This window comes from Schistocerca cancellata, chromosome 2 (assembly GCF_023864275.1).
Source record: "Schistocerca cancellata isolate TAMUIC-IGC-003103 chromosome 2, iqSchCanc2.1, whole genome shotgun sequence".
In the NCBI taxonomy this organism is placed as follows: Eukaryota; Metazoa; Arthropoda; class Insecta; order Orthoptera; family Acrididae; genus Schistocerca; species Schistocerca cancellata.
Window position 1 is genome coordinate 663,724,183 of NC_064627.1, and position 17,997 is coordinate 663,742,179.

Here is a 17,997-nt window from a genome sequence, read left to right on the forward strand (position 1 = left end):
TCTCATGCAAGCATGGGGAGTGTCTCCCATAGGATAATACTGCTCCCACCAGCCTGCATCCATAGTGTGCTGCACATTTTGAGCCTTGATGACGGCATTTGTAAAGATAACTGTTGACCTAGTGTAGCAAAAATATGATTGACCCGAAGAGCTGACAGTTTCCATTGATCAACATTCAAATCCTGATGGTCTCATACCCACTTCAGTCATAATTGATAATGTCGTTGGGTCAACATGTGAGCACGTGCACGGGTGGTCTGTCATGGAGCTCCGGTGTTCAACAATGTATGATGAACGGTGTGCTCCAAAGCACTTGTGCATGCACCAGCATTGTGCTCTGTTGGCAGAAATACGACAAACTACCATCTATCCTACTTTACAGACCAGACAGGCCTCCAAATCCCATGTTCTGTGAAGAGTCGTGAATGTCCAACCACTTAGAACCTAGTGGTAGTTTCACTGTCCTACGTCTTTCCACAGATGCTCGTGACAGCAGCATGTGAACATTCGACTGGCTTCACCATTTTCTAGATACTTGTTCACAGGCTCTGCGTAATAATAGTCTACCCTTTGCTAAAGTTGTTCACCTCAATGGATTTCCCCATTTGCAGCCCATATCTCCACTAGGGTGATCCCCTGTCTGTGTCTGCTCTGCTTATATACTTTTGTTACTGTGGCATGTGCCCATAGCGCCACCAGGTGGCATCCAGCATTGCAGGGGGCAGTGGTCATAATGTTTTGCCTTATCAGTGTACAGCAGTGTTTTGCTGTCTGGACCACAAAGTTTTCATCAGAAATGATTGTTACATCTTGTGGCCAATGTCTCATGTCCAGTTTTTTCCACTGTGTGAACCACAAAGATTCATTTTATTTATTATGATAAGTTTCAGTTCTTTTTAAAAAAATCTTGTGGCCTATGTTTCATATGAAATTCCTGTACGAGTCATAATAAATAGAATGCACCCTCCGATTATAAATCATAAGGACTGTGGATCCTGAAACACTAATTCACAGCTTAATATATACTTTGTTTAGTCAGTGGCATAGATCTAAATTTTCATTTGCAGGTATCAGTTCTTTAATTAAAGTTCGTTGAGTGTCAAAGTAATCTTTAGTAAAGGCTGTTTCATTGCTGTGGCAAATGATTTTACAAAAGAAGTTGGTCAGTTAACCTTAAATGCCACTTTTGGCAAACAAATAAGTTACCATGATTTCCTAAATGTTTTTCCTCAAATTCTATGCTCCAGATTGTTTTCTGGAGCAAGGCGTGCACACACAAATCACACCTTGCAAACCCTGCAGTCACTTTGAGCAATGCACGGGGTTAGACATAGCCACCAGAGGCAAACGCAGTTATGTGCTCTAATAATTTTGATTCCTCTCTTCATAATATTCTCGGCTTCACTACTGATGTCTCAACCAACTTTCATTGCATAATCTCAAAATTGATTTTAGTGGTCTTGCAAGTACCTCTATCACTTCAGAAAAGCAGAAAGCTGACATTTTCAAAAAAGTGCCTTCCTCTTGTTTAATCACAACACATGCATCATTTATCACAACAAAATGTTACTAATATTACTTTATATAGTTTTGAAAATCTTGTGGCTATTTAATTGGGAATATTGGCCAACAGACCATGTGAATCACAGGGATTATTTGTAGTGGAGTTGTAGGTTCCACACAATTATCACAAGTAGAACTGGCATGTGAGGACATCTTGATGTTGAGATTTGTACCGACCACGAGATAACATTGCTGTCACACACACTGTTCCAGTGACTCACTGCATGGTAGTTGCTCAAGAATGTACAACGCTTAATGCGTATCTGTCTGCCTAGTCATGTTCCTTGGGATCATGTGAGCTGCAGCTGCTTGGTCATACAACCAAGAGGCTTGTGACACCAGCAGCCAGCTCAGAAACTCTGGGTCCACCAAACCTGTGCACTACAAGAAGAGGTTGCGTTCCTTAATATGATCATTTGGCATGACTTATTGAGTGCTATAGGTGTGACAAACACTTTCAACTCCCATAAAAGCACCATATTAACGTGTAATACTAGGCCAGATTTGCATTCGTAGAAGGCTCTGAGAGCTTAAATTAAATGAGACAAAGAGCTAGATATATCACACTGTGCTATTTCACTTGCATCCTGTTCCATGTATCACAATGTTCTGTTATAGGATTACCTCTTTTTAGATGACTCTGGCTTGTATGTAATTCTGGTCACTGTGTAGCATTTTGTGGGCCAGCTATGCTGTGCCACATCCATGTGGACTTCTGAGAAGCATCTTCTCTGCTGCAGGAAATTGCTAAAGCTTTCTGACTAATAACTTATACCAAATTATCAAACGACAACTGAATGTGTATTTTCACTTCCCACCATCCATTTCCAGATGTTTATTGCGTAACTGTATTTACAATTAAGTCCATTAACATGATGCTAGTGCATTCTTTCTCTACAAGAACTCAAACAAGAGTGCTGCCAATCTAACAGTAATACCAAAGCTTTCTTACATTACAATCAAAAACATCATTTGTTTTTCTCCTAAGAGATTCCATAATCTCCTTTATTCTGTGTGCGTCTTCTGGGTCCATGGACTGCATACCAGATGCTCAGCAAACAGTCTGCATTCTCCTGGCTTCCTTCTTCCCTCATACGCTCTCTCTGTAGGAACAGATACAATATGCACAGAAGGTCTGTCAATATTTGACCCTCCGTACTTTACTTAAACATCGCAAAAATCTTTAGCCGACGTGACAATTCTTCAGAAAGCGGAACAGGACTTGATCCACAACATCCTGCTACATTGCAGTTGACACCCTTGCTTTATTTCACGGAAGGTTGTTTCGACTTTTCGATATACTGAATCAACCTTCCAATGACCATTAATTTTTTGATTAACACTTTTCCTTCTGCCATTTAGCCTTGGCCTCCCTGCACTTCCTGTTTATTTCATTCCTCAAACCCATAATGGTTGAAAACAGCATAGGTAGTGTGCTGCTTGACAGCCATATTGATTAAATATCTAGGTGTAATGCTGCAAAGCAATAGGAACTTGAATGAGCATGTAATGCGAATGGTCAGATTTGGAGAATTTGAGGTAAGTGTAGCTCGTCTATAAAGGACACTGCATATAGAACACTAGTGCGACACATTCTTGGGGACTGTTCAAGTATTTTGGATCCAGATCGGATTAAGGGAAGACATCAGATCAATTCACAGGTGTGCTGCTAGATCTGTTACTGCGAGGTTCAGTCAACAAGCACATAGAGATGCTTCATGAACTCAAAATGGGAATCACTGAAGAGAAGAAGACATTGTTTCGAGAAAATCTGCAGAACTGGCATTTGAAACTGACTGCAGAATGATTCTACTGCCACAATGACATTTCTCACAGGACCACGAGGATAACAAGAATTTAGTGCTTGTACAGAGGCATATCAACTGTCATTCCCCACTCCTATTTGCAAGTGGAACAGGAAAGGAAATTACTGATAGAGGTGCAAGGTACCATCTGCAATACACCACATAATGACTTGCAGGATATGTACGTAGATGTACATGTAGATTCTAACTAACAGAATACGGAGGCAATTATCACACCCTGTTGATAACAATCAGTTTTGAACCCAACATGTACTTGTACTGTCAGTGAAGGCAGGTTCAGCTCAACCTGTTTTTAAATGAATGCTGAAGGGAGGTCCAATGGACATTTGGAATTGGGTTCCTTGCAAAAAACCACTGCTCACTGCAGCCTATAAAAGCCCCTTCTCTTCAGTGTACCTAATAATGCAGAAACTAGACAGTATGACTGGAAGCATGTAGCAGGGTCTGACAAGCCACTATTCTACCCTTTTGCAACTGTTGTGATGTTTTGAGTGCACTAGCGATCCAAAAAGTCACAACATATGGAGTGCCAGATGAGGTTCCACGATTTTTTGTGTGTGTCAACTTGGGCCCAGTAAATCAGGTTATAAACATAAACAAGGACACGTTTCTTAAGTTTTCCCAGTGGATCGAGTATTCCATCTTTTTTTCAGGTGGACATCCGAGATATTTTTGATTCAGGTTCCAATATTTCAGTTGACAAACTTTTACCACTCTCAAGGCGAGTCACTCACAAGTTTTTAAATGACTTTGCACACTGTGGAGTAAATGCTCATGTGCCAGAGATAACACTGACTCATGCATGTTTACTCCACAGTGTGGAAAGTGATTCAAAAACTTGCACATGACTCACCTTGAGAATGGCTGAAAGGGTGTCAGCTGAAATATTGGAACATGAATAAAAAAATATTCTGGATTCCTGCTTGAAAAATGACGGAGTAAAGAACAGGCTATTTATTTCAACATTCTTCATGAACGGTATTGACCAGTTGCCTACGTCTTAACAAGTTATGTACTCTCCCATCTTCCAGGATGATAACATCCATGTTCTCAGGGCTTTACATGTGTTCTTTGTCCAACAAAAACTCGGGCACCCTATCACACCCCAAATGGCCTGCTATATCCTGTGATCTTAATCCCACAGAAAATGTCTAAAATTTACAACAGTGGATGGGAGGTAACATTTAATATCTCAAAATTTGGCAGCTTACGGGGTGTAATCATCAATGTGGAGCTTCAATTAAATGCAGCATTCCATAGAAAACTTATGGGCTCTCTTGTTTGAACTGATACCAGTTTCAAGGTTAGAAGCAGTGTTACAAGGTATTATTGTGAGTGGTTATTTTTTGTCTGGTGTGCTTATTTTTTATGGAATAGTATTCTCACATGGACAGTTTCCATCTCTGAGTTATTACTGTAGTAATAAGAATTTTAACAAAACCGCCAAATATCTAAGGATACTTTCAGAGATTTAGGAAGCGATCTCACAAATCCGTTGAGGCTGATCAGAATATGCAGTGGAACTTCTCATTTCTGCAGATATTATTTTCAAGTTTGTAGTGGGCTACCAGTAACATGACACTCAAAAAGTGTACCTCACAAACACTTCACATCAACTTCTGGTATTATGGGCACTAGCAACGTCCACACTGTGAAGGAACTCACGGTAGCATCCAAGGTATATGTTTAAAAGGTAAGCCACTTCAAACTTGTACAATGCCACTGGAACAGAATCAGATCAATAAGAATATCATTTTCAGCATAGTGATGTTTTCACATCAGTTATGTTACAAAAAAACTGTTGGTTTAAACAATATTAGCACAAGATGTTTACTCCGTGAATGCTAAAAGGTACACAGTCTGAAGCTGGATTCTACTTGCTGCGATCTTCTTTATAGTGACGTTTAGCAGCAGTCCTGTTTAGATATCTGATCTAAGTGCAAATTCTTGGCCACTACATACAAGACAATGCCTTTTTTTTGTTACTTTTGTCAAATCTAGAATGAGTATTTCCATCACATTTTTGTAATTAGAAATCTTTTCCTCGGCGTGATAGATATGAGAGACCATCCTTCTTGATCGTTGAATTTGTTAAAGCAGGTTGACAATTTACTGTTTGGTCTTCCAGTGAACTGCCAATGTTCTTGCATTTGAAAGTGAGGTAAGGCACTGGGTGTCACATCTTCAGTGAGACATGCTTAACTGTTAAAGTCAGTATTTAGAACATAACTCTCTACACTTCTGTTTGTGCAATTGTAATTGATTAAACTGGCTCAAAACTGACTGGAAAGAAAAATTTCCATAATCTGTGTAGGAATTTCTGCTAAGGTGCTTCCATTAAGAGCAGCAGTATTGGAGGAGACAGAAATATCCTTTGACTTTTATTTCAAGACTCCAATGAAGGGCAAAGCATCTTGACAGTAATAAAAGAAGAAACTACCTTAATTAGAGCAGGAGCTATAAAATGAATAGTGACAGTCAAACAAGCTACATGTGCTGATGTAGATAGGCCACAGTTTACTCGGGATAGGGAACAAATGATGTGTCACAATGACTAGAGCGCTCTTAGGAATAATAATTAAAAAAGTGGAAGGTGCTATGCATTTCTGTATTTCCTTGTGATGTGGGAGCAAAATATTTGAAAGTATGACAGCAGCTTTGGCTATACACAAATAAAACATTACTCAAACCCTGTGACATTCTAATATGAATATTCTGTAATATACACATAGCAGAAATTGCTAAGAAACCATTTACTAGAAGAATTTGTTTTGTCACATGACAAAGAAGTCAACAGAAGATCTGAGGGATAATAAGAATGATCTTTCAACTGATTTTCATGTAGTGATGTGGGCCATGTAAACACCCTGAGAGTAGGACATTTATAAATACGCGTTTGCCAAGAGCAGTTTTAATTGCCCAAAATCTAGGAATATATGTATAAAAAAAGGTACTTTTGAAAGTTTTTACTGCTAGAACGGATAATTTACCAATTAAAATAAAGGAATTAGACAATAATCTTGATATTAAAAGCTAGTAAATGTTTACACTTACTTTATTACTGCAAATGAAAGGAAAGAAGCGTTCCAACTTGCTGTACCAAGGAAGAGTGTGTACTGCTGACAGCTGCTTATCATTTCTTCATTTCTACTGTCCTCTTTATTTTTACTTCTCCTCCCCCCCCCCCCCCCCCCCCATATCTCTCTCTCTGCATTGAACAGCTGTGTAGCGATAAGCCGGTATAAAATTGTCCTTATGGTCATCACTTTGTAATGAAACACACTTTACAGTCCATGTCAAGTCTCTTGATATTAGTGAAGAATGATTATTGATAGCAAAATTATTACTGAATGTATTAAACAGCTGGTATGTGTTTCTTGATGCTAAAGGTATTCTTAAATGTGAAACTGTTTTCAGTGAACAAAGCTTTGTCAGATGTATCAATATTTCAGACAGACTATAGTTTTCTGTCTTGCTCCTTTCTTTATCTGCTTTTGCATTACTGCACTGCTGTGAAGATAAAATGAGAACACCAACCTAAAAAAGATTTAATGACAAATAATTTCAGCCCAAGATGCTGGAATTCATCAATTTTGATACCAGTCTATTCCTAGACAACCTGCATTTCTTGGTGTTGTGTAATCAGAATATGACACATCCTTAAGTAAAATCAATATGAATAATTTTTTTCTCTATTTCCTGTTATTCTAGGTAAATATTAGTGCTATTGATATTATTGCATATAGGAGATTAAATTTTGAGTGAGTGGCTGGTAATTTCAGGTAATTCGTGCGATTCTGTGGATTGTTAGCTACTGGGATTGGCAGCACTGGTCTGATCATCGAACAGTCATTCAAGTCAATGTGTCAATAACAATTTGTCCATTTTATTTGGACTGTTGAGCTCCATGGCCGTGGATAATGATATTTTACTATAAAAATACAGCGACCAGCCACTTTTTTTATTTTTAATGCTTTTTATTTATGCCAATATGCATTTCCGGTTTGCACCCATCTTCAGCTGACAAATTACATGTATCTTCAGTTTCTACAGTGGTACAATCTCGACAGCAGTGTTGAGATTGTACCACTGTAGAAACTGAAGATACATATAATTTGTCAGCTGAAGATGGGCGCAAACCCGAAATGCATATTGGCATAAATAAAATGCACTAAAAATAAAAAAAGTGGCTGGTCACTGTATTTTTATAGTAAAATATCAAGTCTATGTGGTTGAGTGGGAAGTAACATAACCACATCTGCATGTTGTTTACACTGCTACTGAACAGTTGCAAAATGGCTAGCAAAAAGGATCTGTTTGAAACTTTTTAAATTGAAAAGGAAAAGGAGTATCTTGTCAATATTTTTTATTTAATACAAAGTCACATTCCAAGAAAATTGAAAAGCATATCAAAAACTGTTTCAAGCACCCCCAGAATTTGAGAATTTGAGGGGGGGGGGGGGGGGGGGGGGGGGGGGGGGAAGTGCCCGAGTTAGATACAATGTTTGAGAAACATATTCACAGGAAAAGCTCTTATAAATCCTTGGTTGAAGTGGAAGACTTCAACAAGTCAGGACCAGGACCAAACTTAGCATGATTATTTAAATCAAGTTCAACGAGTGAGCTGTTTCCACAACCTGTTTCATCCTCAACTCCAAAGAGAACTTTCTCCTACGCTGATCTCAAGGACACTAATAGCACTGTAAGTACAAATATTTAAAGTACACAAACATTAGGTAGACTAGGGTGGGGGCTTCAGAAAATGAGGCCACTTTGGCCTCCTTAGGCCTATTACTATTATTATCCATACAAAGGCTTTTTTTAGTTTAAAATAAATAAAACATGAGGCTTTTGCTTTAAATATGTAATTTTTTATCAGTACTGCATACTAAATATTACAAATTTTTTATCTGAGATCCTAATAAATAATGTTCACATTTAGATATTTTAAGCTTCATTTTTAGGCAGCTGTAATTTTTTTAATATTAGTTTTTTGTTAATTTTAGTTTGACACACTTATGTAATCTTATAACATGTTGTAACTCTGCAGTCCAGCAGCTTCTTGGCCAATTTGCATGTAGCCATTCATGTGGGCAGACACTGTGTGTGTGTGTGTGTGTGTGTTTTTTGTCACGCCAACATAGAACACAGCACATTGTTGCAGCTTAACTTGTAAATCTCATGACTGGTTTCAAAAGTAACCCTGCCTTTGATGGGATTGTTGATGCTAGTGATCGGGCTATAGTAGTAGGTGGTGGTGGTGAGGTACGTATGGAACAGGTATTGCATCTAGCTCTATTAAGGGGAAATGAGCCAAGGGGGCTGGGAGCAGAGTTTGTGTAGGAATGGACAAGGATATTGTCTAGTATCAGTGGGCAGTGAAATATCACTGTGGGAGGGGTGGGAAGGATAGTGGGTAGGACATCCCTCAATTCAGGGCATGAGGAGAGGTAATTGAAACCCTGGTGAAAAATGTGATTCAGTTGCTCCAGTCATGGGGGTACTAGTCACAAGCGGAATGCTCCTCTGTGGCTGGATGGTGGGAACCTTGGGGGATGGTGGGTGACGGGAGAGATAAGGCATGGTAGATTTGTTTCTGTACAGGTTTGAGAAGGTAATTATGGTCTGCGAAGGCCTCAGTGAGACTATTGGTACATTTCGAAATGGACTGCTCATCACTACAGATGCAATAGCCATAGGTGGCTAGGATGTACGGAAGGAATTGCCAGGTATGGAATGAGTGGCAGCTGTCAAAGTCGAGGTACTGCTGGTGGTTGGTAGGTTTGACATAGACAGACGTACTGATGTAGCCACCTTTGATGTTGAGGTCAACATCAAAGAAGGTGGCTTGTTAGGTTGAGGACTACCAGGTGTTCTGGAGGAATGTGGATAGGGTGTCCTCAGCCTCAATGGAGGTCATGAAGATGTCAATGAGTCTGAACCAGGTGAGAGGATTGGGATCCTGGGTGATTAGGGATTCTTCTAGAGGGCCTATGAATATATTGGAATATGATGGAACCATGTGGGTGTCCAATGCTGGATTTGCTTGTAGTGATGCCTTCAAAGGAGAAGTAATTGTGGGTGAGGATATAGTAGGATCATGATGTCCGGGAAGGAGGTTGTAGGTGTAGCAGTCTGTTGTGCCTATCTGAGACTCAATATCTCCATTATGTGGTGAGTAGCATTCTACCCTTTTCATAATATCATTATTCCATCCTGGATTCTCCATTGTTTTAATACCTACATCTGATTGACCAGAGAGGGAATTTTAGCCCCCACTTCCCTTAAACAGATTACCTAAAGAAGTTTGCGTTATCCAACAAAATGGGAGATGGGTAATGTTACAGGATTTTGAAAGAGTGGAATGGTATTCAATATTCCTTTCGTAAGATCATCTCTGAAGTTTTTCATAATGAACTCTCTACATTGGATAAGAAGAGGAAGTGAGTAAAGGACAAGGAATGTCATGACAAATATGCAGGAAATGCCCCACAAAACCAATGCCTGTGGCAATTCCTATAGCAATGAAACTCCCAAGTCATGCATATACCCGAGATGATTAATCCAAAAGTTGCTCCAGATATAGGTTTCCTCAACTTAATGTTTTCATACTTGTGCAGTGCACTAACAGCAAACTTTATTGTTTCATGACAAAAAGGGAATGTATTTTGCAATTCCAGAAAAAATAGCAAAATTATGAAAATTTTCTGGTTGTGTTTTCACACAACATTTTGTAATACTTCCATACATATATTTATGTATCTGTTAATTTATGAAGCCTTCACTACACCAAACCTTGAAAAAAATTTATTTTTAGGATTAACAAACATATCCGAGTCCTGATTTAGCATACATGCCACATTTGCTAAAATTTTGGTGAATCATGTTAATTTTTTTAAATTTAGGAAGTTAGTCTTATTTTGTCACAGAACAACACACTAATATAAACTTTTCAGTCATGGAATCTATGCTCAGGACAGATGGAGTTAAACGTTTCCAGACATTTAACTGATGGTAACATGAAAATTTCTCCAAAAGACTATTTTTTAAAAGGGAATTCCTAAGCATCTCAATACTAGTTCACTTCTAAAATGGATGACTGCTTAAAATATGATTTTATTTACTGCAATGTTTGTGTTTCAGTTATTTTAAATGTGTTATATTTAAAATAAATACATCTACAATATTTAGTGCACATTCTTATTAACATAGTGATTTGTCTCCTAAGTAGTTCCAAAGTCAAAATATCTAGGTCATGGCTTCACAACATACGTGCTCGCAGAGCTGTTAGCAGCAAGGCGCGAGCACGCTACCGCCACTACCGGACCAGAGCGGAGAGTGGGGAAAGTCACGTGGGGCACACAACAGCTGCCTCCAGTCAATGTAAATCTGCAGCCACCTGCCGGGATATCACTCACGAATTATTACTGCGACAAATGAAACAAATAAAGGAGAATGTACACATGCCACAATTTTATTAGCTTAGTGTATGCCTCTACGTTCGCATTAATTTGTGAACTGTTACACAATAAAAGGTGTCACTGAAGTGTGGGATTCTCGGTTATCTTGTACTTTTTGCCCTTTACAATTGCATCTATGTTCTTGTGCATTTTAGGTGCAGCATCCAGTTTAAATTTTGATCAGACAATGCATTGCTCAGGCGCGTCTTGTTACATTTCATTGCAGAGAACAGTTGTTCACGAACATACGTGGAACCGAACATTGATATTATTGTAGCCGCCAGTTTGTGCAAACGAGGAAATCTATCCCGAGGGAAGTGTCTGTAGAATTCCAAAATGTTTTTCTTGTTCTGAAATTTGTCTCTGTATTCTCTGTCACATTAATTTCAATAATTTCTTGCTGCAGCTCAGGATGAATCTCTTAAATATTCGCTGAATATGGAGAGAACAGATCAAAATCATTGTCTAGTGCTGTCAGATCTTGAAAGCGCTGATCAACTAAACTATGTGAATAACGTTCACAGTCTTTGTGAACATCTTGCATGGATTATAATTTAGGCAAATGATCTAGGTTTCCTGTTTCCAGCTGACTCACCCAAAGTGTCAATTTCATTTTAAAAGCTCTTATTCGATCTATGAAATGAGTAATTAGCAGATCTTTACCTTGTAGTAAAATGTTCAAAGCATTCAGATGGCTAGTTAAATCTGCTAAGAACGCGAGATCACATTCAAACGTGCGCGCGCATTTCCCCTCCCTCCCTACTCCGCGACCTTGCACCTGCTCACGAGCACTTGGCTGAGCAGACGCGAGTACTCGCGCTCAAAACTGGCCAGTTGTTAAGCCCCGATCTAGGTGGTCCCAACACTTTTACACTTTCTATATGTGAAGGCAGAGCAGAAAGTAATTACATAAAGCTACTAAAAAGAATATTGATTAAATAGATACCATAATACTTATGACCACATACTGAAACTGTTTTACACATAATGTACACAAAACATATTTCAAACCAAGAAAATGTGTTACATACTGTTGTGTGTCATAACTTCAACCTGGAAAGATGAAATGCTAGTTGATGCTCAACTGCCTCAAATTTTTTCATGTATCTTCAAATGACAAATGATGTTCATTTTACATGGTTTCTGGAAACAATACGTCAGAAGCAAAGACAACACTGCACTTTACTTTCTGTGACATCTGTGAAATATTCCCAGATCTGTACTACCCCTTTCATCATCTATATGCACTTCACCGTTCTCAGTATTAACCACAGAACTGTTACATCCAAACCATGCTAACATTCTCAAGATGATAATGAGCCATGCTTTGTGAGAAGTGCACCAAGGAGTGCTCTCATTTTGCATCTCTTGTTACAGGTCCACCCATGGCTGTTAACACTCCATGTAATTGATTCATAACTCCTGAATAAGTTGAGGTTGTGGTTTTGTGTGTATCTATTATTTAAACATTATATCACAGCTAACTTTTTAACTAATTATAATATTAAAAATGAGAAAAAATGGTGTGTCAATAACACACCACAGAAGTGTTTTGTTGAGAGCTGCACAGTCCTCACACGCGCGTGAGAGAGAGAGAGAGAGAGGAGAGAGAGAGAGAGAGAGAGAGAGAGGAGAGAGAGAGAGAGAGAGAGAATACTTCTAATTCTCCACAAAACTTCCCAATTGCGAGATTTTTAATATAGCGGGAGAAAAACACATGAGAAGTGATAAATAAAAAGTGTACAAAACTTTGCATAGTCTTTAATAGTAATCAGTTTCAAAAACATGAAATTTTATTTACAAGACAAATTTCCAGTGGTATGAAAACAAAGACATTCACCCTACCAAATGCAGGTGAAAATGTCTCCAGTAGTCAAGGACAGTAATAGTCAACAGAAATGAAATTATGTTAAAATACAACAAGAACAATACGCGCACACACACACTACTGTCAAGCGTGTTATGAATTTTAATCCTGACCTACAATGCGAATCCATTGTATGGCAAGGTTTTACAACAGAATGCAAAAATGCAAGTGTTCTTATAACCAAGTATGAGTATACCGTGTAAACATTTCTCTTATGAGAACTGGAGAAATGCATTTCAAATTCTCTGTAAGTCAAGTGTTCTTCTTGCCTAGTGCCTTATGCACCTGCGCCGTTTTTGACTGCTTTGCGGCTTCTTTTTCTGAAAAGATAATGAGAAGCATTGATTTTATAGGCCTTGAATTTATGAATGAGATACATTAGTCAGTAAACAGAAAAAAGAAATAGCAAAGCCAGCAATAACCCATGTAGCATCACTATAGTGAAAGTAAACTGATAGAAAATGTCACTGTAATGTAAAATACACTTTTCTTGTGTGTGCAATAGCCATATCCATTATTAATCCCATAAAATATTGGGGAAATAACTCAATAATTTACCAAATAGATTAAATTAGATTCAGTTTCTGTTCCACAGACCCAAAAATGAGATGATTCTCATGGTTGTGGAACATGTCAGAACATCTAACATAAAAAAGGAGAACATTTGAATGTAACACTCACTTCCATGATCATCTGTCAAGAGACTGTCAAAATACGTGAATATATTACAGTAAACTGGAACTGATAATGTTTACAGAATTAATATACTGTCAGAATGAACCATAGTTATGCACTTCCAATACATTTATCAAAGGCAAAATACCTAATCATGACTATTGAGACCAACTGCTGTCAAAACTGAAATGTGACAGACATTTTTACTTAAGCTGGTTTAACAATTCCCATTAAGATAGTCATCTATACAGTAGAAGCAGTTGCCTACCAGAAAGTCTTTCAAACTCTGTTTAAACTGTGCTTTATCTGAAACCGAATTTTAATGGTTGCTGGCAATTTATTGAAAATGTGTGTTTCAGAATATTGGACCAAGGTAAGTGATTTTAGGTCTTTATGAAGATTCTTCTTATTCCTAGTACTGATACTATGTACTAAGCTGTTGGTTCAAAACAGGCACACATTTGTAACAAGTTTCATTAAGGAATAAATATACTGAGAAGCAGAGGTTAGAATACACAGTTCGTTGAACAGGTTTCCACATGACGTTCTTGAATTTACACCACAAATGATTCTTGTTACTCACTGTTTCACTCTAGAAACAATTTCTTGGTTTGACGAGTTAACCCTGAATGTAGAATTAAAGTAAGCAACGCATGTCTTTTTTCATATTTGTATCTGCTAGATCTGATATAATTCGCATTGCAAATAAGGACTTGTTTAGTAACTTCAGCAAGCCTGTGGTATGGCCTTCCCAATTGGATTTATCGAGCGGTAATCCCAGGAATTTAACAATGTCAACCTCTTTTATCTGCATGTCTTCATATGTTACACACATGCTGGAAAGAAATCTCTAACAGGTTCTGAACTGCATACAGTGGGTCTTTTCAAAGTTTAATGACAGTGAATAAGCTTTAAACCATTTAATAATGGCAGTGAAGGTTTGATGATCAGGAGCCATTTCTAAATCTTTACTCGACTTGCTATTTATTGCAATGTTTGTATCTATGTAACCAAAATGAATTTAGCACCTGGTAATGTAATATACCAGAGGTCATTAAGAAGAAGCAAAGGTCCCAACATAGAACCTTGAGGAACACCAAATGTAATTAATTCAAAATCAGATGAAGACAGACTGCTTACCCACAGGTATTTCACAATGAGACCATTTGTTTCCTGTTAGGGAGACTGACCATTTTGCAGCACTGCCAGTGACTGCAATTAAATGTATGCTGTGCTTCACACAGTCAAAGACTTAACAGGTCACAGAAAATGCCAGTGGCCTCTAATTTGTTATCTAAGCAATTAATTAGATTCTTACTCTATGTGTAAATAGCAATCTCTATACCAGAACCCTTACCCAAACTGCGACGGACAATATATTATTTAGAAACTTTAACACAACCTTTTCAAATCTTTTTGAAAAAGCCCTTTCTTGTAAAGAGACTTAACTTCAGCATATTTTAGCCAGTCTGGAAATATAAGAGATTGGTTATACAAATAACTTAAGTCAGAACCGAACTCACATGAACACACTTAAATTTATTGATATGTCTTAATAACGACTATAATATTTTGATTTTAACAATTTTATTGTGGTTGCTACTACTTTGGGAGAAGCGAGTGTCATTTCCATTTTACTGAGTTATTTGGAGAGATTTGTCTCATATTTCAATGCACTTTTTACTGAACCTGATAACTCCAAGCTGTCAGTAACAGAAACAGAGTACTTGTTTAAGAGGTTTGTTACATTACATGCACTTATTACCAATGTTCCTCTTCCTTTCTAGCCCTGTTGGCTGGTTGTTTGGGGAAGGAGACCAGACAGCATGGTCATTGGTCTCATCGGATTAGGGAAGGAAGTCGGCCGTGCCCTTTCAGAGGAACCATCCCGGCATTTGTCTGGAATGATTTAGGGAAATCACGGAAAACCTAAATCAGGATGGCCGGACACGGGATTGAACCGTCGTCCTCCCGAATGCGAGTCCAGTGTCTAACCACTGCGCCACCTCACTCGGTTCTAGCCCCGTCTCTATCTTCACTGTATCTCATACAATATTTATTTTGTTGCCTGATTTTATTATCTTTTTCTCATAATACAGCTGCTTAGATTTCTGGAATACTTGTTTCAGTATTCCGCAGTATTCTTTGTAACACATTACAATGCTAACATCAGACATGTTGCTACATAGTACATACAGTTTCCTTTTTGTCCCATATAACAACTTTATTCCTTATGTAAACGATGGTTTATTTTTTACTTCTGTTTGATTTGAGTTACCTTCAGGGGAAAACAATTTTCAAATGAGGAAGTTACTTCATTAATGAATGCTTTGTATTTTCCATTTGAGTCAAAAGTATTGTAAATATATATCCAGCTCATGTCTTTGAACAATCTCTTAAAATTCTCAATTTTTGACTGTATTGTTACCCTCCTGTGCTCAGATTTAATAGATTTTGTCTCCTGAGAAGTTTAAACATTTAACATTAAATGCTGCTTGTCATGATCATATAGCCGATTTACTATTGGTTTTGTGACCAACTTTCTTCCCTGGATTTGTCTACAAAGATATTATCAATAGCGGTCTCAGAGCATTTACATATCCTAGTTGCACAGTTTGCAGTAGTAATTAAATTGAATGACAGTGTTACTGACTGCATTAATTATTCACCGACGGCTTTTCAATAAATCCACATATAAAAGACTTATGAAATATACTACTGCTCTACAAGCTTGTAGGTGCTGCTCTGAGCAAAATTTATTATTATCAATATTCTTGAAATTAAAACAATTTCTGACAAATGTGACAACTCCTCCTTTCACCGTATTTTCTCTACCGAAGTAAGAGACTAACTTAAATCCTGTAACATTTAACACACCTATACCAGTGGTCACATGATGACCAGAGAGGCACATTATATCAACTGGTTTGCTCAACTATTTCTTCAACACAACTAAGCAACTCATTAGGCTTACACCTCAGTTCTCAGATATTCTGATGCAATAAGGATAAAGGATCTTTTGCACTGGCTGAATCAAAACTGGATGAACCTAATTTTTCAGTCAGTTTCTGAACTTCTCCAGTTTCAATTAGGGGCTGTTTGCATGAATTGTGAACATTAAAATGTGCTTTCTGGTTGCCTGTTTTATCAGTGTGAATGTAATTTTCAACCTGCATCTGAATATCTTTTGTTTCCACCTTCACTAGCCTGAACATAGGATATTACCAAATCAAAAAACTCTTACAAGGGGAGGTCCTCAGGGGTGAAATCAACTTTTTGAAATCTTTTATATAGGTGTAGGTTGGGGTTCAAGGTATCACACATATAAGCCATTCATCAAGGCAGATGGTTCTTATTTGTGAATGATTCACAAATGCTCTAGGGCCTTCAAAATAATAGTTTTATGCCAAGTGGTGGTATAGCATAGTGGTAATGATACATTCCTGACATGCAGGAGGTTGTGGATTCGAATCCCACAGAGTGCTTTGCTTTTAAATCTTGATCAAAATGACTGATCAGTATTTTTTATCCAGTTAACTGATTTAAACGTAAATTTTTCATAAATTCTTTGCCGTGTCATTTTAATTATCATATTGACATTTTTATTTGACTGATTTTTCTTCATAGTATTCTATTTTTCATAACTGGAATATTTGGGCATATGAATGTAAGCATTTTTATTCATCTCTCGTAATATTTAAACATGGCAAACTATTGGTTAAATACCAAGAGATTAAATGATTTATATAGGCTGTGCAATTGTGTCAAAAATTGTATTATTTGTTAGGAGAGAGATTTTTTGGATGACAATCACCATACAGGCGCGCGCACCTGTCCCTTTTGCCCCCTAAGATAAGTCTTTCCGCTCCCGGGATTGTAATGACTCCTTACCCTCTCCCTTAAAACCCACATCCTTTCGTCTTTCCCTCTCCTTCCCTTTTTCCTGATGAAGCAACTGTGGATTGCGAAAGCTTGAATTTTTTTATTTGCTCTCCTATTTTCTTCCTTCCCCCCATTTAAAATATCTTTGTGGATGATTTTTAATTATTTTTGTGCATTAACTATGATTTAATTTCTTCACTTAACATTTTATATTTTTGCCCATGTTGTCACAGACAATATTCTATTCCTCATTTTGCTTGAATTCCATTTTATTCCCTTCTGTACTTCGAATCTTCATCTGCATTACATTGTCCATAGGAATTTGTTTTAAATGCCTGTATGGTGATTGTCATCCAAAAAATCTCTCTCCTAACAAATAATACAATTTTTGACACAATTGCACAGCCTATATAAATCATTTAATCTCTTGGTATTTAACCAATAGTTTGCCATGTTTAAATATTACGAGAGATGAATAAAAATGCTTACATTCATATGCCCAAATATTCCAGTTATGAAAAGTAGAATACTATGAAGAAAAATCAGTCAAATAAAAATGTCAATATGATAATTAAAATGACACGGCAAAGAATTTATGAAAAATTTACGTTTAAATCAGTTAACTGGATAAAAAATACTGATCAGTCATTTTGATCAAGATTTAAAAGCAAAGCACTCTGTGGGATTCGAATCCACAACCTCCTGCATGTCAGGAATGTATCAT

General features: G+C 37.5%; 1 protein-coding gene across 1 annotated transcript in view; it reads right to left on the bottom strand.

Moving 5' to 3' along the window:
* Positions 1 to 12,594: 12,594 nt before the first annotated feature.
* Positions 12,595 to 17,997, bottom strand: part of LOC126162363 (28 kDa heat- and acid-stable phosphoprotein-like) — a 51,794-nt gene continuing 46,391 nt past the window's right edge. Inside the window, exon 6 of the mRNA XM_049918817.1 lies at positions 12,595 to 13,036. Coding sequence (XP_049774774.1) covers positions 12,969 to 13,036 — 68 coding nt within the window. The 3' untranslated portion in view covers positions 12,595 to 12,968. The remainder of the gene's footprint in view (positions 13,037 to 17,997) is intronic.